This window comes from Pristis pectinata, chromosome 24 (assembly GCF_009764475.1).
Source record: "Pristis pectinata isolate sPriPec2 chromosome 24, sPriPec2.1.pri, whole genome shotgun sequence".
Classification (NCBI taxonomy): Eukaryota; Metazoa; Chordata; class Chondrichthyes; order Rhinopristiformes; family Pristidae; genus Pristis; species Pristis pectinata.
The window spans coordinates 22,690,161-22,712,340 of record NC_067428.1 but is presented as its reverse complement, the minus strand read 5'-3'; the positions used below and the strand labels follow the sequence as shown (position 1 = coordinate 22,712,340).

The following is a 22,180-nucleotide window of genomic DNA, read 5'->3' as shown; positions in this document are numbered from 1 at the left end:
TCCAAAATCACAATTTCTCAACTACATTCCAGATAAGCAAATACAATTTCAGTAGTTATTAAGGGGAACATTTTAGGTGAAGAAGTAAAAACTTTTAAACCTGCTTTCTACTGTTGAACCAAGCTAACTCCATGCTATGTGTTCACAACAACTCCACTATGTCCATGTTTCTGAAAGCTTCTTAGGACAAAACTCAGACGTGAGAAACATCTTTTTTATGACAGCATTGTGAAGGGCAGCTGTTTGGATACACAAGTGCCTGCCCTCCCAACACATTGACCAGATTTGTCTCCCTATTATCATGCTGCTACACTGAGGCTCACAGCCCACAATCTGCATTTAAGGCCTCCTGAAGCTTGATTCTCTCAAAGCATGATGAGAAAGGAAGTATAATTTTTCAGCCAATTCCTGGAATATGTCACAAACTGTATAGTGCTGGCCCACCCTTCCAGCCCCATTAATACAAGCGCAGTCACCCGCTTTACTTGCAGGTGTTGCTGCAAAGTCAACTTGAAAGACTAGTTTTCCTTTCAACGAATGCTTAGAATTAGCAGACCAAGACAGACAAAATTATGTCTCATCCAACTCAAGGCTATGTATTTATGAGCAAATCTTATTTCTCAAGAAGAATATTTTCATCTGAAACCCTTTCAACAGTTTTGTAAATAGAATATACTGGATGGATGCACCTCTAATGGTTGTTATTCTCCAAAGAAAACATTGACTGTAAATGATATAAAACATTGATTCTTTGAGTGGCCCCTTTGAAGGGGCATATATCTGCTTTAAAAACTCCACACAGTCTATCCCCAAGTTGCAAATACACAGATTATATGAAAATTCTTTTGTTTGGTAAAATAATATTTCTCTGGGATTTAAAAGACTTAGCCTGTCATCCCTTAATTTTGTTGTTTATTTCTTAAAACACAAAGATAAAGCGTAAGCATGCATTTTGGCAATGTTACTTACTGAGATTTCTTAATCTAAATAAAATGTTTCTAAATTGGCAGTTGAAGTTGATGAAGGAAAATTTAAATAGATGGCTTTAATAACATTTTTATATGTTGAACTGAGGAACTGATACTGGTCACTGGAGTTTCAAAGAGCCATGTAAATTATATGGTGTCAGTTGAATCTCTCAGAAATATCTCCAAGAATTTTGTAATTATTTACTTTGAAGTTAAGCAATACATTTGCGCATTCAAGAAACAATGATAAAATCTGTTAATCGGTTTTGGGTGGTGTTAGCTGAGGGAGGAATGTTGAACAAGAGAGAAGCAAACCTGTTCCTCAAAGTTCTCATAAGATTAAAGACTGTCACCTGAACCACAGGAAAAAACAGGTGAGGCCTTGGCATAACTTTATTTACAGCATGGTAACAGGCCCTTCTGGCCCAACGAGTCTGCGCCGCCCATTTTAAACCCCAAATTAACCTACCCGTATGTTTTTGCAATGTGGGAGGAAACCGGAGCACCTGGAGGAAACCCACGCAGACACGGGAGAACGTATAAACTCCTTACAGACAGCAACGGGAATCGAACCCCGATCGCTGGCCCTGTAATAGCGTCGCGCTAACCGCTACGCTACCGTGCCGCTCGAAGGGCCTGTTTTGTGCTGTATGGTTCTATGGTTTTTATAACTTTTTATTTATTATAATACAGAATGAGGCCATTTGGCCCATCTGGTCCATGGTGACTCCCAGAAGTTTAATCCCATCAGTTTTGTTCTCCTTCTTATTTTCTTGTACACCTGCAACTTATTTTCTCTCACCTGAAGGAGAGAAGTTTTGTGGCTGTATTAATTTCTCCGTGTTGGCGATTGAAATTTTATGTGTTCAAATCCTGGTGATGGGAGGCTTGAATTGTATAGTCATTTGACTCTAAGCCCAACTGTTCCAACCAGATACTCACATTAGAAACGTGGGTTGCACAGTAGAGCTGCTGACTTAGACCTCCAGTGACCTGGGTTCAACCCTGACCTTCAGTGCTATCGGTGTGGAGTTTGCCCATTCTCCTTTTACCAAGTAAGTTTTCTCCAGGTGCTCCGGTTTCCTCCCACATCCTAAAGCTGTGGATTAGAGTTGATGGGAATGTGAAGTGAATAAAATGAAATTAGTGTAGGATTAGTATAGCTGGGTACTTATTGCTTAGACTTATTGGGCAAAAGGGGCTGTTTCCATTCCTTATGACTCTTTAAAAAAAACCAGTGGTAGGAATAGGATAGTTAATCCTTTCCACCAACTCTGCCATTCAGTAAGATTGCGGCTATTTCAATCTTGATCTCAGCTCCACTTTCCTGATCCCTCCCTATTGTTCTTGACTCCCTTCTAGTTTAAATGTCTGTCATTCTCGGTCTTGGATGTATTCAACAACCCTGTCTCTATTGCTCTCTTGAGGTAGGGAATTCCAAAGATTCACAACCCACTCAGAGAAGAAATTCCTCCTTCTCTCCATCCGAAATCAGGGACCCCTGACTCTGAAACTATGCCCCTGGTTCTAGATACCCCACTGTGGAAGCATCTACTCACCATCCACCCTGTCAATCTTCCTCATAATCTTATATTCCAATAAGATCATCTCTTATTCTTCCAGACTCGAATGGCCGTACGCCCCACCCATTCAACCTTTCTCATGTGTCATCCCCTTCGTTCCAGGAATCAATCCAGTGAACCTTTCTGCAGTGACTCCAGTGGAAGCAGATCCCTTCTTAAATGTGGAGAGAAAATGTGGTGCTCTGTAAATTGCAACTGACCTTTCCTACTTTTAGACTCCATACCCCTTGCGATTAAAGGCCAATATTCCATTACATTTCCTAATTACTTGCTATACTTGCACACTAGCGTTTGCTGTTTTATGTGCCAGGGCCCCAGATCCCTCTGTGCCGTAATATTTTATAGTCTCAATCCATCTGAATAATAATTCTGCAGGTGCTGGAATCTGGAGCAACACACATAAAATGCTGGAGGAACTCAGCAGGTCGGGCAGCATCTATGGAGAGAAATAAACAGTCGATGTTTCTGGTCGAGACCCTTCAACTGGGAAGGAAGAGGGCAGAAGCGGAATAAGAAAGTTGGGGGAGGGGGAGGAGCACAGGTTGGCAGGTGAGTTCAGGTGATAGGTGAGTCTAGGTGAGAGGGGCAAGGTAGGAGGGTAGTGGTGGGGGAGGGGGGAGATGTAAGAAGCTGGGAGGTGATAGGTAGAAGAGGCAAAGGGCTGAAGAAGAAGGAATCTGGTAGGAAAGGGCAGTGGACCACTGAATAAAGGGAAGGAGGTGGGGAATAGATGGGCATGTCATGAAGGTGGGGGAAGGGGAAAAAGAAGGGGGGGGCCACGGGAATGAGGGAAGACAAAGGATTAAAAAAAAGTGCGGGGGGTAAGAAGAGGGGAGGGGTTACCGGAAGTTAGAGAAATCGATGTTGAGGCTGCCAGACTACCAAGGCGAAATATGAGGTGCTGTTCCTCCAACCTACGTCTGGCCTCAACGTGGCAGTAGAGGAGACCTTGGATAGACATGTCAGTATGGGAGTGGGATGTGGAATTGAAGTGGGTGGCCACCGGGAGATCATTGCTTTTGTAGTGGACGGAGTGAAGGTGCTCGACAAAGCGGTCACCCAATCTGTGTCGGGTCTCACCAATATAGAAAAGGCCGCACCGGATGCAATAAATGACACCCTCTGATTCACAGGTGAAGCGCTGCCTCACCTGGAAGGACTGTCTAGGGCCCTGAATGGTGGTAACAGAGGTGGTGTAGGGGCAGGTTCAACACTTAGTGCGGTTGCAGGGATAAGTGCCGAGAGGGTCACCTGTGGGGAGGGATGAAAGGACAAGGGAGTCGTGGAGAGAGGATCCCTATGGAAAGCCGAGAGAGTGAGGATGGGGAAGATGTGCCTAGTGGTGGGATCCTATTGGAGGAGATCCATCTCCTTCCGGATTCCTTCTTCTTCAGCCCTTTGCCTCTTCTACCCATCACCTCTCAGCTTCTTACATCTCCCCTCTCCCCCACCCCCACCCTCCTACCTACCCCCTCTCACCTGGACTCACCTATCACCTGCTGCTTGGGCTCCTCCCCCTCTCCTGACCTTCTTATTCCGGCTTCTGCCCTCTTCCTTTCCAGTCCTGATGAAGGGTCTCGACCCAAAACGTCGACTGTTTATTTCTCTCCATAGATGCTGCCTGACCCGCTGTGTTCCTCCAACATTTTGTGCGTGTTGCAAATAATAATCCTATTCTTCCTTCCAAAGTTGTTAGCCATGTTTTGCCACATGGTACTTAGTCTGCCAACTTCTTACTCTCTACTTAACCTATCCATATCACTTTGCAGTCTATCTATACTCTAACTCACCCCTCTTTGTATCACCAGCAAATTTGGCTACTGTACACTCAATCCCAACACTGAAGTCACAATATAGATTATTAATGGTTGCGGCCAGAGCTCTGATCCCTGTGCCCCCCTACCCCACCTTCACCCAACCCCCAAGTGTTCACTAAACATTTCTCAAAATAGTTTTATGGAAGCCATAGGTTTAGTTATCTTTTAGGTCCCATAGTTCAAACTGAGTTCTGCTTCTTTTGGTTCATTGAGGCAATGTTAACCTGACCTGCAAGCTTCTACAACTTAACTTACAGACAGAGTAGAGTGTAGGTAATAATATAAAGGACATTTATTGCTGTACATTGAAGCTTTGTACAATGTGGACAGACTCCAGGAATCGAATGCAGTAAGTGTTTGAGAACCGGTGGGGAACAGATTTAATTCTAGAACTGGAAGTACTTTAAGAGGAAGATATTTTCTTGCAGGTTCTGAAAAAATAATCTATGGTTCTCATATAGAGCAGTGTGTATTATATTTATTTTACTGAGACATCTTTTCACATTCACTGAATTTTCATCTAAAATAAATTACAGAAGGCAGCAACAGCTGCTGAAAAATAGCATTAATTTCAAGCATGTAGGATTGAAATGAATATTTTATAATATTTTATCCTATTTGGTGAGAATTGTTCATCACCTTATTTCATGCCTTTATACCTGACTAAATACCCTAGGGTATAGTCACTGTAGTAAAGAAATGTGGCAGCCAGTTTGTACACATTGAGCTCCCACAGGCAGCAAAGTGATAGTGAAAAGATAATCTATTTCTTGAGGAATCTTGATTGAGGGATAACTTATAGGCTATGAGTCCTCTGCTTTCCTGTGAAATAGTATTAAGGGATCTTTCAAGAGCAGACAGGACTTCAGTTCAATATCTCATTCAGAGGAAGGCACTTCTGACAGCTCAGCACCCCATGGGGACTGCAATGAAGTGTAAATCTGCATTCTCGTCCCTGAAGGCTGGAATCTACCCACTCCATGAGAGTACCCATTGGCAGAGAGGGAAAGGAAGTGGGAGAGGAATCAAGCCTAAAATTATTATTGAGAAACCAAACTGATATGCATTTTCTGGTAAGATTCCAAAATTCTGCAGCAGAAATTATGAAACTATGAATAAGAGGCCGGAGTTTGGCTCCTGGAGCCTGCTCACCGTTTGATAAGATCTTGGCTGATTTCATTATGACCTCAACTCTCATTCCTGCCTCCCTCAGGTAACCATTCACCCTCTTGCTTATCAAGAACGTATTGAACTCTGCCAAGGACTCTGCCTCCCTTGCCTTTTGAGGAAGAGAGCTCCAAATACATTCATCCCTCTGGGAGGAAAAAAATTCACCTCATCTGTCTTAAATGCGTAACTTCTAGTTCTAGATTCTCCCACATAGAAAACATTTTCTCCTCATCCATTTTGTCAAGATCCCTCAGCATTTTGTATGTTTCAGTTAAGTCTCCTCTGACTCTTCTAACCTCCAGTGGATACAAGCTTAGTCTGTTCAACTTTCCTCAGAGAACAATTCCCCCATTCCACATATCAGTCTAATAAACATTCTCTGACCTGCTTCCAATGTATTTGCATCCTTATTTAAATAAGGAGACCAATACTGTACACAGTACTCCAGATGTGGTCTCACGAAAGCCCTAGGGAACAGAACCTCCCTACTTCTGTAGTTAATTCCCCTAGCTATATCCTGTTAGTTTTCCTAACTACTTGGTGTACTGGAGACATGCGAATCATGCACTAGAACACTCAGATCCCTTTTTACTTCCGAGTTCTGCAATCTCTCACCATTTAAATAATTTGCTTCTTTTCTTATTTTTGCTGCCAAAATGCACAAAATCAAACCTGCAAATATTATACCCCATTTGCCTGATGCTTGACCACTCACTTACCCATCTGTATCTCTTTGCAGCCTTATGTTCTCTTCACAACTTATTTTCCAACTTACTGTACTTGTCACACCTAAAAATGTAGCAACCATTTCTTTGGTGCTTGGTTCTAAGTTATTTACTTAAATTGTAAAGTTGAGGCCCTGGCAACAATCCTTGTGGCACATCCTTATTACATCTTGCCAACCAGAATAGACTCATTTATGCCTATTCTTGGCTCCTGTTAGCCAATTAAATCTTCTATCCACATTATTATGTTAATTTGGACTTTGATTTCATATCATTATAAATTCTGGATGTTGAAGTGAAGGCACCAGCTACCAATAAAAGCAGAGATGATATCATTGGTCTGTCTCATGTCTACCTAACCTTATATGTGCAGCAGTTGATGTAGACTTGACTTCCCCATTTAGTAACACACTATGATAGTTCTGCATCTAGTAGACAACTGATTGTGGCTTTGCTGTCGTTAGTGCCTGTGGTGTATGCCCAAATTCTTAAAATTTTTTTATCCAGATTTGTAGATTGGATTAAAGTACACATTATTTCAGTGATATCACTCAGATGAGTTTCTTGTACTTTTTCTTCAAGATTATGAGGCTGAAGGTTCAATCCTTCTCAAGGTTAACATTTCATCATAGGTATGTGAAGTTAAACCAGGGCCAATTCAGTCTAATCCAGTAGTCATTAAGACCCTTGGGCACATCTTGAAGAGGAGAAGAATACGTTTTGGTCAAAAGGTGAATTAACCCATTCTTTCATTGCTTCTTGTGGGAGTTTGGTGTGTTCAAAACACAGCATGTTTTCCCATATACTGTCCAGCAAAACAAATGAAGTCATTTTCTGTGAGGTGCTTTAAGCTGTTTTGGAATATGATAAATGTTACAGCAGTAACCAGGCATCAGAGATGGACATGACAAAGCACACCCATCCTAGTTGACCCTGTAAACTCCTTCCCTCCAACTGTGGACCTAAGTCAAAACTGCAAAACTTGCCTGACTAACAGACCCTGGGTATGACCCGTACCCCGATAGGATAGATCCACCACAACTAAAGCATTACCAGAGTTGATGGCATAGTCAGAAGGAAGTTGTCTTGGGAGTCCTCAGCATTGTCTCCAGATGCCATGATATCTCACGTCATCAGGTCAAATATAGACAAGAAAACTTCCTGCTGATTACCACTTACTGTCTTCTCTCAGCAGATGAATCTTTATTGTAGCATACAGAACAGAGTTAAGAGTTGAAAAAGCACAGAATATACTCTGCATAGAGGACTTCAAAGTCCATCACTGAGAATGTCTCAGCGGCACCATCACTGACTGAAATGGTCAACTCCTGAAGGACATGGCTGCCACACTGACCCTGAGGTAGGCATTAGAGAGGCAAGATCTGAAAAGCCTATGTTAATACCAATCTGTCACAGATAGACGTGTCTGTAACAGTATTATAGGTGTCACTACTGCACATTTAACAAGATGAGGTCATACTGAGTACACCCTTTATACTGTGTAGCACTACCTCAATGCTAATTAGGGCAGATACAGAACAGATCTAGAAGTGAGTAATCACAATGTTCTGGGGGCTGCCAGGAGCAATACGATTGAATTCCTCTACAACCTGTAACCTCTTGGTTGGGTATATTCCTCCCTCTACCATAATCATCAATCCGGGGGGACCAAAGGTTCACTGAGGAGAGTAGAAAGTCATTCTAGGAGCAGCACCAGACCTAACTGGAAATGAGGCACCAACATGATCAAGATACTACATATATGCTAAACAGTGGAAGCAGCATGCTGTAGATGGAACCAAACTTTCCCGCAACTAAAGAATCACATCAAAGCTTTATAGTCTTGCCCCATCTCATGAAAAATAGTGGACAATTAAAATGAAAGTGGGAGTTAGTTCCCGTGAACATTCCTTTCCTAATTGATGGAAGAGCCCAGTTTGTGAATGCAAAAGGCCCAAATGCTTTAGTGTTTTCAATCGCCTTCACCCTGAAGGACCAAGACGATGATCCTTCTCTGCCTCTTCCTGAGGCTCGTACCATCAAGGAAGCTGTTCTGCTGGAAGTTTGAATCACCCAGTATGAAAATGAGAAACGACTGTGTGCCCTCGCTACTGCTAGGGTTAGGGAAAATACCTTGGCAATGTTTTTAATGTTCAGAACTAGCCCTGCCTCCTGGCAAGCTGTTCCTGTGTGCCCTAGGGGTGGAAAATTGGCCGGTCATACCATTAAATCCAAAGTAGTCAACTATCACCACATAAATCTACTGTCAATTCCTGGTAAAGTGCTGGACGGTGTCCTTGACAATGATGTCAAGCAGCATTTACCCACTAATAATCAGTCACTGGTGCTCACTTTGGGTTTGTCAGGATCGCTTGGTCTAAACATGGGTAAATAGCTGAAAGTGATTACTCTTCATATCAAAGTAACATGTGACCAAACATGACATCAAAGAGCCAAGAGGAACAGCTTGCCTCGAGGTGCAGTTAGTTCTGAGCAATGCATAAAGCGGTTAGTGTAACGCTATTACAGCGTTAGCGACCCGGGTTCAATTCCAGCCACTGTCTGTAAGGAGTTTGTACATTCTACCCATGTTTGCGTGGGTTTCCTCTGGGTGCTCCAGTTTCCTCCCACATTACAAAGACGTATGGGTTAGGAAGTGATGGGCACGCTATGTTGGCACCGGAAGCGTGGCGACACTTGCGAACTGCCCTCAGAACACTCTATGCAAAAAGATGCATTTCACTATGTGTTTCGATGTACATGTGACTAATAAAGGTATCTTATTGAGTCTTTTTCTCATCTCATTTTATCTTATTTAATCTTTCCTGCAACCATGGCCTCAAGTAGTTGCCGGAAAGCAGGGAGAGAACTTCCTGTTGCTGCAGGTGGTGGTCTTTGCAAGCCATTCATTTCAGACCTAAGGTGTTTCTCCAAGAGTTCCTCAAAGCAGGGACCAAGGCTCAACCACCTTTAGTTGCTTCATTAATGACCTTCTCTCCATCGTAAGTCTGGAAGCAGAGATTTTTCTAATAGTTGGGTAGTTTTCAGTTTTAACTGCAGCTCCTCAGATAATGAAGCCAACATGCAGCAAGACATGGATAACATTCAGGAATGGAATTATTAGTAGCAAGTAACACTTATGCTCTCAAAATGTCCCCTCCCCTCCAAAATGTCAGCTTTAACATGAGTGTTCCTAACCATCTCCCCTTCACGTTCAATGGCATTGCCATCCGTGAATCTCCAATAACTACTATTCTGGGGAGTAACTCCTCAGAATCACCAATAATTGAACCAACAACATGAATTCTCTGGCTACAAGAGCAGGTCAGTGGCTAGGTATCTTGCACCAAGTGATTCACCTCTTGACTTCACAATCATTCTACAAGAGAGGATTGTGATGGAAATCTCTCTAATCTCCTGAATGAATGCAGTTTCAACAAGTTAATCTCGGGCGAAACCTTTTATGATTAGCAACCTATTTGCCACTTGAAACATTCACCCCTCCACCATTGGCACACAGTGCCTGCAGTACATACGATCTTCAGAATGTGACAATAGTTACTCACCAAGGCTTCTTCAACAGCACCTCTCATAACACATGACCCTTATTGCCAAGAAGGATAAGGGCAACATATTCAAAGAACACTACCCACTCCTTGTTCTCACTTAGTTACACCCAATTCTGACTTAGAAACGTTTTGCTGTTCCTTCATCATCCTTCAATGATTGTAGCAATTTAAGAAAGCCTCTCATTGATTCATCCTCAACAGCAATTAAATGTTGACCTTGTTTCCGATGACCCCAGATCTCACAGGAGAATAAAAAAACCAGTAATCTTAAAAACAACAATTAATTTATCTCAAATCTTCTATTTCTAAAAGCAAGCCAACCCAACTTTCTTACTTTCATTTTATGAGACCATTCTGGTTAATTTGTTCTGTAATCTCTCAGGACTAACAATAATCTTCCTTTGCATAGGTGACCACATTCGAATGCACTGGTATCTTCTAAGACTGGGGTAGCAAGTAGTTACAATCTATCTGTGTTGTAGTTTAACTTGCTGCTGGGAGATTACAAATCAGCCTTACCCTATTACTTTCCTTGTTGTGAACAATTTTGGAATTTTTTTTGGCTTCTATATTTAAATTTAGGAGCTGACTAAATGGGGAATAGCTGGCACTGATGTGCAACACAATTCCTTATGCCGCAGCATGTAATCTCATCAGTACAGAGTGTATCAGTATATTTACCTGAACAACATCTAACCAATTTAACAAGAAATTGTACGTGTAATGGAATAACTAGTGGGTTTTGCAGTTTAGTACTGAGTCAATAAATTTCCAAAACAGAATTTGATGTGTGCACTGTAAGGAGATAGTTCAAGGGAGTGAATAACCCAGCCTTGCTTTAATGGGTTGTCAGCTAGCATAAAGCTGACTCCAGCCCATTGAATTTAGAATCAATATCAGTTGCATTGAATCAACATACACTGCAAAACCGCAGTTTTAATGTTGTAAAATACTTAAGGAATTTTATTAGTAATCTCATTGAGATGAACTAATAATCTTGCTGACTATCAACCATTTCATAATTGACAAGTTCCACTTCCCCTCATCCTAATCTGTTAGAAACCTTTGGTTTAATGTTTGATTCACAATCACAGCAGCAGATTCCAACTGCATTGATTTACTCAACCAAACCACAAGCTGTTTGGGCCAAAGTTTTTGATCAGTGGTAGCCTGAAAAGGTCTTCCTTCCTTTGATTCATATCCTGACTGCACCCCCTGGAAATCTACTTATAAACACAACTTGTAGAACCGTCTGCTTGAGGTGTAAATCTCTATAAATAAAACTTTTTGAAGTTAATGCATTATTGACTTTGGGCTTTTAGAGTATAATAAAAATCAATACAGCTTCCTACAAGAAGAAGAAATTTATTGTGAAGGTTCTATTCCTGGGGATCAAAACATTGATATCAATAGGAATCCAGCTTTGTACAAAGGTATAAATTTTCCAGTACGGTTTCTCATCAGGCCAAAGTAAAATGCTACAATTGCTGGAAATCTGAAATAAAATATAATTAGCTGGGAATACTCAGCAGGCCAGGGAGTATCTGTGGACAGAGAGGCAGAGTTAATATTTCAGGTTGAAAACCTTTGGTTAGAACTTCTTTCTCTCTCCAAGTCTGGTTGATATTACAATTTTAAAACAGAGAAAGTAAAATGTATTATACCAGGTTTACTACTAATATTGGTAACCCAGTAAATAAATCTCCTTTAAGAATGTTTCTAGAGCTTTTTGGATCAAAATTTCTCAGCAAAATAAACCTTGAATACTGTGATGCAATACAAAGTCCATGATCGAATTCCACACAAGAAAGCTAAACAATATATTGGCTTTATCATTTTTTAAAGTCATTTAAATTTATTTCATTTGGAAAATATTCTTCTCATTAAATACCACATATCTGATTTGATCATATTGTGCACACAAACATGCCACAGCCTGAAAGATTTTCTTGGAAGTAGAAGAAATTATTTAAAGTATGTGTGAACCGTTGATAAAAGAAAACTATCTTATCTAACATGTCTCTGATTTTCTTTGCTTGATGCTTACATTACATTTCCAAATGCTGTATAATCCTTATTTCTCTTCTAAGCCTCTCACAGAATTCTTCATTGCTTTATTGTATTGATAACCTGGAAGTCACAGCCTGGAGAGTTGCTGGAAAAAAGTTCAATAGCAGCTTTCAAAAGGATAGTGGATATAAAGTTGAAAAGGGGAAGATATTGTGGGTTGTTGGGAAAGAATAGGCAGTTGGAACAATACAGGGATTGAAGAGCCAGTTGTCCTCTTTCTTTGCTGTGTAATTTTTATGAGAAAACTATAATCACTGTTTGTATGAAAAACACGATGATGCTGGAGGAACTCAGCAGGCCAGGCAGCATCCGTGGAGAAAAGCAGGCGGTCAACGTTTCAGGTCAGGACCCTTCTTCAGGACTTCTAGTATCTCTAGTTTCTCTAGTATCACTGTTCCTTTCTTAATCTTTCTAAATTCTAAATATACCATCCAACGTATTTATTCTTCATTTGAAAATTCCTTCTGCATTATGAGCACATACATGTTCCAGTTCATTTCTTCCCCCAGGAGCTCTTTCATTCTTTTCTTCATCTCACATTCTGCCAATTAATAAAACCTTAAGTGTAGAGTGAGGTAACAGTGTATTTCATTCTTTGTCAGTTCTTCCCTGCTAATCCCGAAACACAATGGACCCTTTGGCTCTTTAGTGACGCCATTGAAGGTAAACAAGTTATACCACAGAATATTGTCTTACAAAATGAGTTTGCACTTTGAGTTCAGCCAGGAGCTAAATTACCAGCAGATTTCATAGGAATTGAATTGATCAGATGGGAATAAAGGGGGCCTTTTCTGGTTGGCTGCTGGTGACTAGTGGTGTTCCTCAGGGGTCGGTGTTGGTTCTGCTACTTTTCATGCTATATGGCAATGATCTGGATAACAGAATTGATGGCTTTGTGGCCAAGTTTGCTGATGATACAAAGATAGGTGGAGGGGCAGGTAGTGTTGAGGAAGGAAGGAGTCTGCAGAAGGACTTGGACAGGTTGGGAGAATGGGCAAAGTGGCAGATGGAATACAGTGTAGGGAAGTGTATGGTCTTGCACTTTGGTAGAAGGAATAAAGATGTAGACTATTTTCAAAACAGAGAGCGAATTGAGAAATCAGAGGTGCAAATGGACTTGGGAGTTCTAATGCAGGATTCCCTAAAAGGTTAACTTACAGGTTGAGTCAGCAGAAAGGAAGGCAAATGCAATGTTAGCATTCATTTCAAGTGGACTAGAATATAAAAGCAAAGATGTATTGCTGAGGCTTTATAAGACATTAGTCAGACCATATTTAGAGTATTGCTGAGGCTTTATAAGACATCAGTCAGACCACATTTGGAGTATTGCAAGCATTTTTGGGCCCCATATCTAAGGAAGGATGTGTTGGCTTTGGGGTGGGTCCAGAGGAGGTTTACAAGAATGATCCTGGGAATGAAAGGGTTAATGTGTGAAGAGGGTTTGATGGCTCTGGGTCTGTACTCGCTGGAGTTTAGAAGGATGAAGGGGGATCTCATTGAAACCTACCGAATATTGAAAGGCCTGAATGGAGTGGTCTTGGAGAGGATGTTTCCAGTAGTGGGAGATTCTAGGACCAGAGGGCACAGCCTCCGAATAGAAGGATGTCCCTTTAGAACAGAGATGAGGAGGAATTACTTGATCCAGAGGTGGTGATTCTGTGGAATTTGTTGCCACAGATGGCTGTGGAGGCCAAGTTATTGGGTATACTTAAAGCGGAGGTTGATAGGTTCTTGAATAGTAAGGATGTCAAAGGTTATGGGGAGAAGGTAGGAGAATAGGGTTGAATAGGAAAAATAAATCAGCTATGATTGAATGGTGGATGGGCCGAATAGCCTAATTCTGCTCTTATGTCTTAAGGTCTTATGGTCTTACTTTGTTTACAGCTTATCCCCAAAGCAACCTTGGTCTCATCCTGTCAGAGAGATTCCCTTTGTCCAATCCACCCCCTGATGTATAAATAATCCATAGATACTGCCTGACCTGCTGGGTGTTTCCAGCATTCTCTGAGTTTATTTTAGATTTGCAGCATCTGTAGTTTTTTGTGTTTAAAACATGAAAATGCTCTGCTTGAAAAATAGTGGTGTGCTTCTGACCCAGAGAAGAAGATGGTTCAATGCTTCAAATTGGTGGGGTTTTATCCTGCATCTAAGCAATGGTCGATATTAACATATACTGTACATTTATTTGTAACATCTAACCTTTGAGCAAGTATTTACCTATGGACATTAATATTTTCTGCGGCCATTAGTTCCAAGATGGCTCTTGCAAACTGCTCTCAGCAGATCTATTCATTACATCTATTGGAATTGTTCTATGTTTGGAATGATCTATCTGGATGGCATGCAAAACAAAGCTTTTCTCTGTATTTTGTGACAATAACAAACCAATTACCAATTAATTCTGTGCTTTGTCTTGGCATTACAGGGGTTACCCATTAGAAAATCAGTCCCAATGCTGTTGCTCCAACTTGGACCAACTATCCCTTTGAGTGAAGTTCCCAAGTACAGGCAAAATGGTGAAATCCTCCCAATCATGAACCAACGGGATGCTAGGTTCCTCAGAATATTTCTCATTTCTTAGCTTATTTAGTTGACAGCCATGTCCTATTAATGCTGGAGGGCCATGTATAAAATAAACAGTTATGTTCTTGCTGAACATTTATCTTTTGAAGTTTATGCTCTAAAGGAATATCCTTGCCATACCATGATGTATGACTAATTTTGCATTGAGGACAGTTGGAAAGAAGGATGCCTGTGTGTGGTCCAGTCTTTGCTGTTGGAATATATTCTGCACATACTGTCTCTTCCACAGTTTTTGAGTATTTGTGGTAATTTTTAAAATGAATTATTTCTTTTACTATGTGACTGTAGCCTAGTGAACTTTGGAAAGGTCTATTATATACTTCGTAAACTATCTGCAGAGTCCCTGGATTAATTTAACAATATCCTTGTATGTGTGTATAAGCAGTAGGGTTTGCAGAAGCCTGTTTGTGTTTGTGCAAATTCCTTGCACAAGACAAACCTCCCAACTGCATTTTCTCAGGATTCTTTTTGAATATTTTGAGAGATTTGTTCAGCATGGAATCGTAGAGTGTAAGCTGAGGAAAGATAGAACGATGAAGGGTCTTTGACCTGAAATACTACCTCTGTTTCTCTTTCCACAGATGCTGCCTTACCTGCTAAGTGTTTCCAGCATTTTCTGTTTATATTTCAAACTTCCAGCATCTTTATTTTTTTGATTTTCTGGATCAAGTGATCCTGATATAAATCTACGAGTACCAAGTTGTTAAGGAAAGCAGCTGTTCAGCAATTCAACCCTCCCTTTTCCCTGAAGCTAAATAGCTTTCATGTTTTAAAGATGTTAAAACAATTGATTGCATTCAGAAAATGAGAGTATAGTGTTCATAACAGTAACATCTCATCACTATGATTTCAGTAAAAAGTAATTGTTTAACATAAATGCCTTTAATTCCAACAGTATCATATCTGAACCCCTTTTTGTTGATTGTCAGGAACAGAATGGAGTTAAACAGGTTATCCCACTGTCACACACTTTTTGAAAATTCAATCTTCCAGCTATTGCACAATTGCTTCTAGCACCAGCATGACTTCCCAACAACTGAAACTAATTGGCGTAAATTTCTGCAACTATTTCCTTGTAGGACTGCTTTACTCCAGCGCTGTGTGAAAATAAAATGTTTTGATCCACTTTACTAGGTTGGCAAAATGAGCTCCAGTTTGAAATCCTATTGCCTCCTATTTTCTTAAACACCATCAATGGAACTGTCAGCTGGAAATCACGTGAAGGATATTCCGAAAACTAAATACTGAAGCTACTGGAAAATAAAAATAATAAAAAAGGAAAATGCTGGAAATAGTAAGTCAGGCAATATCTGTATGGAGGGAGAGAGAGAGAGAGAATCAAAGGTAGTGTTCTAGGTTCATCAGAAGCGGTTTCTCCAATGTTGGTCTGCACTGGGGAATGGAGACTGGGCAAGCATTTTGCAAAACAGGTCCAGTCAGTTCGCAAACATGACTTATGCTTCCAGTTAGCTGTAACTTTAATTGCTCTAACTGCTCCCACTCAGACCTCAGTGTCTTTGGCCTTCTGCACTGTTCCCTTGAAGTCTGACACAAGCTTGAGGAACAACAGCTCATCTTTCAACTTTGGATTCAAAACTGAGTTCAAGAAATTCAGATAATCACCAATTCTAGTCTTTGTTTCTCACATTTTATTATGTCTCGTATCTTTCTTCTCTCTATTGATAATTTTGAATAATTATGGTTTGACTTATTTGCACCTTAACCAGACCTCTCTCTTATTATTTGTAAAGCCTTAACTTCCTCTTTACACCCCGGTCTGTCACTTCTGTCATTTCATCTCTTCTGCCCTGCACTCTATCATAAACTTTTCACTACTGTTCTCTCAGCCACCTCTCCCTCCATCTTAGAATTTGTATTTTTTCTAACTCTTTCTGGCTTTAATGAAAGGCCCTCAACCTGAAACATCAACTCAGTTTCTCTGTCCACTGTTGCTGCATTATTTTTTAAACATTCTGTTTTATTAATGTAACAGATATATTTAAAATGTCCATTTGATTGATTGAGCCTACTTTTCCAGTTCCTGTAATCTATCCCGTCACAGTCAATCCCACTATCACACTGAAAAGATCTGCATTGAAATACCTTTATTATCTTAAGTAATCAAATAACAGTGGAGAATATTCAAATAGTCTCAAACCTTCATGCCTCCACAACGACCTACTTTCTCCTTCAGCCAACATTCTATCATCAAATTAGGAAATGAACATTACATTGTGGAAAGTTTTGGATGCTCGTGTATTACAATTTTCTGTACAGTCTCAGGTTCCATTCCTAACGAATTCCTTTCTAAAACAGCTAAGTGCAGATTTAACAGAATCAGATTTATTATCCCTGAGTTATATGACGTGAAATTTGTTGCTTTGAGGCAGCAGTACAGTGCAAAGACATGAAATTACTATAAATTACAAAAATAAATAAATAGTCAAAAAAAGATATAATGAGGTATAATAAAAGGAATAATAATGGAATAATAAGGTAGTGTTCATGGATTCATGGACCGTTCAGAAATATGACAGCATTTGCACTTCCCTTATTTTGTGGCAGCAAGAAAGTTTGTTAAGAATGGTTCTAGATTCCTCTTAGTCATCTCATGTGATCTTATCTGGATTGATTTGTTTTCACAGGAAGAATCCAAATGAGAAAGATAATGTATTTCAGAGGTAAAATAAGGCAAGAGAATACATATTAAATGGCCGGATGCGGAGGACTGTAAAGGAACAGAGATACAGGCACAGTCAGATAAAAAATGGTTAAGAAGGCATTTGAGATGTTTATCTTCGTTGGTTGAAATATAGAATACAAGAGCAGGAAGGTCATGCCAGAACTATATAACACACAACTTAGGCAATGGTTAGAGATGTATGTACAGTTTTGTTCACGTTGCAATGAGAAGGATGTGATAGCACTAGAAATGTGTAGAACAGATTTATGAGACTGACAGGGCAAGAGAGTTATGGTTATGTGGAAAAACTGGCTAGGCTGGGGTTATTTTTTTCTGGAACACAGGAGACTGTGGGGAGATTTAACTGAGGTATAAAACATTATTATAGACCTAGGCAGAAAGAACACACTTCCCTTAGCAGAGGGGAAAATATTCAGGATATGTAGAGTTAATTAGTTAAAGGTCTAGAGGGGAGCTGGGGAAAATTATTTTCACTCAACAATATATGGGGGTCTGAAATTCACTATCTGAAAGAATGGTGGAAGCAGGAACCTTCACCACATTTATAAAGAACCTGGAGGAGCACTTGAAGAGCTGTAACCAACAAGGCTATGGACCAATAGCTGGGTAATGATATAGACTGAACTTCCATGTATAGCATTAACACAATAGACCAAATGACCCCCTTCCATATTGTAAATTTTTATGGTTCTGTTAAACACGTTAAGGATTCCCTATCAGTTCCACCATCATGGCATTCAACAGACCCTTAAATTACTGCAAGGAACTTTATCGCTACTAACATTGCAGAAATTCATTTCTTTCATTTTATAATTTTGAATTGAATAATGTGAACGTAGAAACACTTCCCTCCATCTGTTATGAATTTGCCTTTCTTAGATTTGAACCAGTACTCTGCTTCTACTTTCGTTTGCATTTCCTATTATTACTCTGGAAGGCTCCCTCTAAATCACCACCTATTAAATCTGACAAGGACTCAAGTTTCTGCACTCTTCCCCAATGGCTCAATTATCTGACTCCAGGTATCATCAGACTTATCACTCTTCTCCGAAACATCACCTCTCCCATGTAATTTGGCTGCAGAAGTCGTACAACAGTATTGAAAGGTGATCTGCCCACAATACTGGCCTGTTTCAATAACGCATTCTCTGTGTGGAAGTCGAAGGCTAGGAATATATAATGTGAACAAAGATCAACTGTGTTCATGCAGAACAGTGAACCCGAACCACCAAACCCTAAACCACTTAGCTAGAAAGTGATATAGAAAGGTGTAAAAGGGGAAAATGGAATATAAAAAAAGGAAATGAAAACAGCAGTAAAGCTCTCTCTTTCTGACATGCACATAAAAACAAAGTTTTCATTAAATAACCTGTCACAAATTTTGTTGCATTGTTTATGCTGTTGCCTGATTGCTGTCAAAGTATGACTTACTATTGACCATGACTGTAGATATAAACCATGCAAAGGACAACTGTGCATAATTTTTCTTTGTTAATTAATTATAGCCTAAATATGAGGTGGTGAGAGACACATATTGAATATGATGTTTTGAAATGGATTTCAAGTCTATAAATGCATCTTATTTATTAGCATAATAATTTTGTCTGAGATTGTATGGTATTTCTTGTCATTGTATATTTAAGAAAGAGAAGAACCTTCAGAAAAGGTTTCAAAGCACTCAGAATTTGCTCTGAATGTCAGCACATAGACTCACAAGTTACAGTGGAGAAAGAATGTTCTAGCCTGCACTTGTTCTGAGTCTAGTTACCCACTGTATTCTGAGAGTGCATTAATTTTTTTATTCTGTTCACTTCTGGTGATGATGTTAGTAAATGCATAAGAGACATAAAAATGGCTTAATTAATTATCTGTATCTGACCTGCCCAGAATAGTTTTAAGAGTGATCAGTTGCCAAGACACACTTTTGTTTTTTGAATGGGGAGGAGAAGTCATATAACAAGAGGGATTGTAACAGTGGCTACCATCTCAGAAATACCAAGCTGCCATAAAGCCATTGAAATATTTTTGAAGTTTAGTCACCACTGTAATGTGGGGAAAGGGGAGTAAGCAATTTATGTACAGCAAGCACTTATAAACTGTGGTATGATGATGACTAGATCATTTGGTAATTGGTTTATTATTGTGGCATGTACTGAGGTACAGTGAAAAGCTTATTTTGTGTACCATCCAGATCATTCCATTCATAAGTATGTCAAGGTAGTACAAAAGGAAAACAATAACAAAATGGAGTATATAGTGTTACAGTAACAGAGAAAGTACAGTGCAGGTAAATAAATAAGATGCAAGGAGCATGACGAAGTAGATTAAGAGATCAAGAGTTCATTTTTATCGGCTAAGAATTCCATTCATGAGTCTTATAACAGTGGGATAGAACTGTTCTGGATCCTGGTGGTATATGTTCTTAAGTTTTGTATTTATACTTCCAGGTGTTGTTAGAGGGTTAAACAGTGGGCAGATCTCTCCTATTCTTCCTCATGTAGTTTCATAAAATGTTTTGTATCTGCTTCAGGGAGCAATGGATTTATGTTTTGATATGTCATCTGAAAAAGGTAACCTGTGGCAACATAATAGAGTTCTCAGCATTGTGCTGAAGTCAGTTGAGTGGGATGTAAACTCACAAATGCTAACTCAAAAGTGAGATTGCTAGCAACCAAGCTACAGCTGACATTCTGATGGCTTAGGATGGCATTTACTTTCCATTTCTAGTTCTAGGTGTCATTAAGAAGATCACCTTAAACTATTTCACCACGGGTCAGTTACTTCAGAGCAATTGTATTAGATGGTACCACAGCTTTTATGGTTACTTATTCTGATACTGGTACAGAAATTATAATTCCAATTTATACTTGCCATGTTGGGACATGAACACTTGAACTTTGTTGTGCCACAATCACTTCACTAAAATACATTGTAACAAGTACGTTTGAGATTTTCATTCTGATCCAGGCAGCCTGGTGTTAAGATAGAAACATCTCTATCAATCCCAGCTAGACTCTTCCTATTTACTTTCAGAGTACATTATATCTCAGTATCTTCTTGCAGTGTGATGCCACAAAATGTATCTTTCATAATTAAGACAAAATGCTGGAGTCATGGGCTAAGGTCTCTGTCTGTGCTTCCTCATACCTCCCTTTTCTTTCCATGATAAGGCATCAATGATTCACCAAACATCAAATTTGAGTATAAAACCCAAGGTGATGAATTGAAGAAGTGCTATTGGGGTTGCCTTTGCAACTAACTCTCTTGCACTTTGTCAATGGTACATACTACAGTCTCAGTTAGCTCGTGGAAGATGATTGGCAAAGAACTGGGTGCCTACCTGGTTGCCTTGTTCTGGATTGTGCTAAGTTTCTTGAGTGTTGTTGGAGCTACACTCAACCCAGCAAGTTTCCCATATTTCTGACTCGCAGATGGTGGAAAGGTTTTGGTGTGTCAGGTGGAGTATGACTCACTATAGAATACTCAACCACACTTGGCTGGTCCAGTTGAGCTTCTAATCAATGATATCCCCAGAGTATTGATGGAGGCAGACTCGATAATGGAAGTCCCTTTGCATATCAAGGGTAGATGATGAGACTTTCAGCTGTTGGAGATGGTTATTACCCAGCACATGTGCTGCAAATGTTACCTCTCAGTTATTGACACTTGTCTGAATGCTGTCTGGATCTTGCTGCATAAAGATAAGAGCTGCTTCACTTTCTGAGGAGCTGCAAATCTAATGTGTATCTTGGTATCTGTTGTAATCCAGGCACTGGAGAAAGTGGCAAAAGCACATTCATCAAACAAATGAGAATTATTCATGGGTCTGGATATTCTGAGGAAGACCGAAAAGCCTTTGCAAAGTTGGTCTACCAGAATATAATCACCGCAATGCAGTCTATTACAAGAGCAATGGACACCTTGAATATACAATATCAGTATCAAGAAAATAAGGTAAGATCATGATGATTAATGTTAAAAAAATTGCTTCTGTTTATCCTCTGCTTCTTTGTTCTTGGAACTGTTTGGTCTGACTCAGAATGATAGTTCTGTCTGCCCTTAAAAGACAACTTTCATGAAGACTTCAGTCTGAGCAACTGAGAAAATAGGTAAAGGAAAGTGTAGGGTTCAATACTCGCTGGTTGGGAACACTTCCTGTGTACACCAGGAAACCACAAGAGAAAGAACACTGGCACAGTATCGTAACTAACAGAAATCATTGGTCACACCAGTTTCTCTGTATCTGCATGGCTTGCAGTGTAAGCTTGGAACTTATTTATTTTTCTTGGGGTGTGGGTGTCATGGACAAGACCAACATTTATTGTGCATCCCTAACTGCCATTAAGTGGTTTGTTAGGCTATTTCAAACTCAGCAAAAAATGAGCTGCTGGATGAACTCAGTGGATCAGGTAACATCAGTAGAGGGAAGTGGACAGTCGACGTTTTGGGTCAAGACCCTTCATCAGGACTGGATCTGGATTTTGGACTCAACCACTTTTCTTTGGATCGGCAGTCACATGTTGACCTGGTGGGGTAAACATGGCAGATCTCTTTCCCTAAAGGGCATCGGAAAACATAATGAGTTTCTACAACAAAGCAATGGTTTAATGATTGCCATTACTGATAATCCATGTTTATTGAAGTGAATTTAAATACCCCATTTGCTATTGTGGGATTTAAACTCATTACTTAGAAATTTATCTTGGACTGGTTGTGCTAAATGCCATTCAATGAAATTGAATGTTGGAAACTAAGTAGAATATACAGACAATTCTATATAGCATTGGTGTTACATATCAGGAATGGATTTCCAGGCCTGTTTCTCCATGTCATTAGTGCAAGGCTGTGGAACAATACACCAGCAATATAATTACATGATACTATACTGCATCCAACCTTCCATCTTTTGAAATTGGACAATACTTAATGCAAAATAAAACTCAATGATGCAATATATTATTGGAGCTTATTCTAGTGTTCTAACTATCAGA

The 22,180-nt window shown here is 39.8% G+C and overlaps 1 protein-coding gene across 2 annotated transcripts in view; it reads left to right on the top strand.

The window, feature by feature from the left end:
• The window catches only part of LOC127582381 (guanine nucleotide-binding protein subunit alpha-11-like), a 52,582-nt gene that overhangs the window by 7,874 nt on the left and 22,528 nt on the right, over positions 1–22,180 (top strand). For both annotated transcript variants that reach the window (XM_052037566.1, XM_052037565.1), the window contains exon 2: positions 20,959–21,143. In XM_052037566.1, coding sequence (XP_051893526.1) covers positions 20,959–21,143 — 185 coding nt within the window. The remainder of the gene's footprint in view (positions 1–20,958; positions 21,144–22,180) is intronic.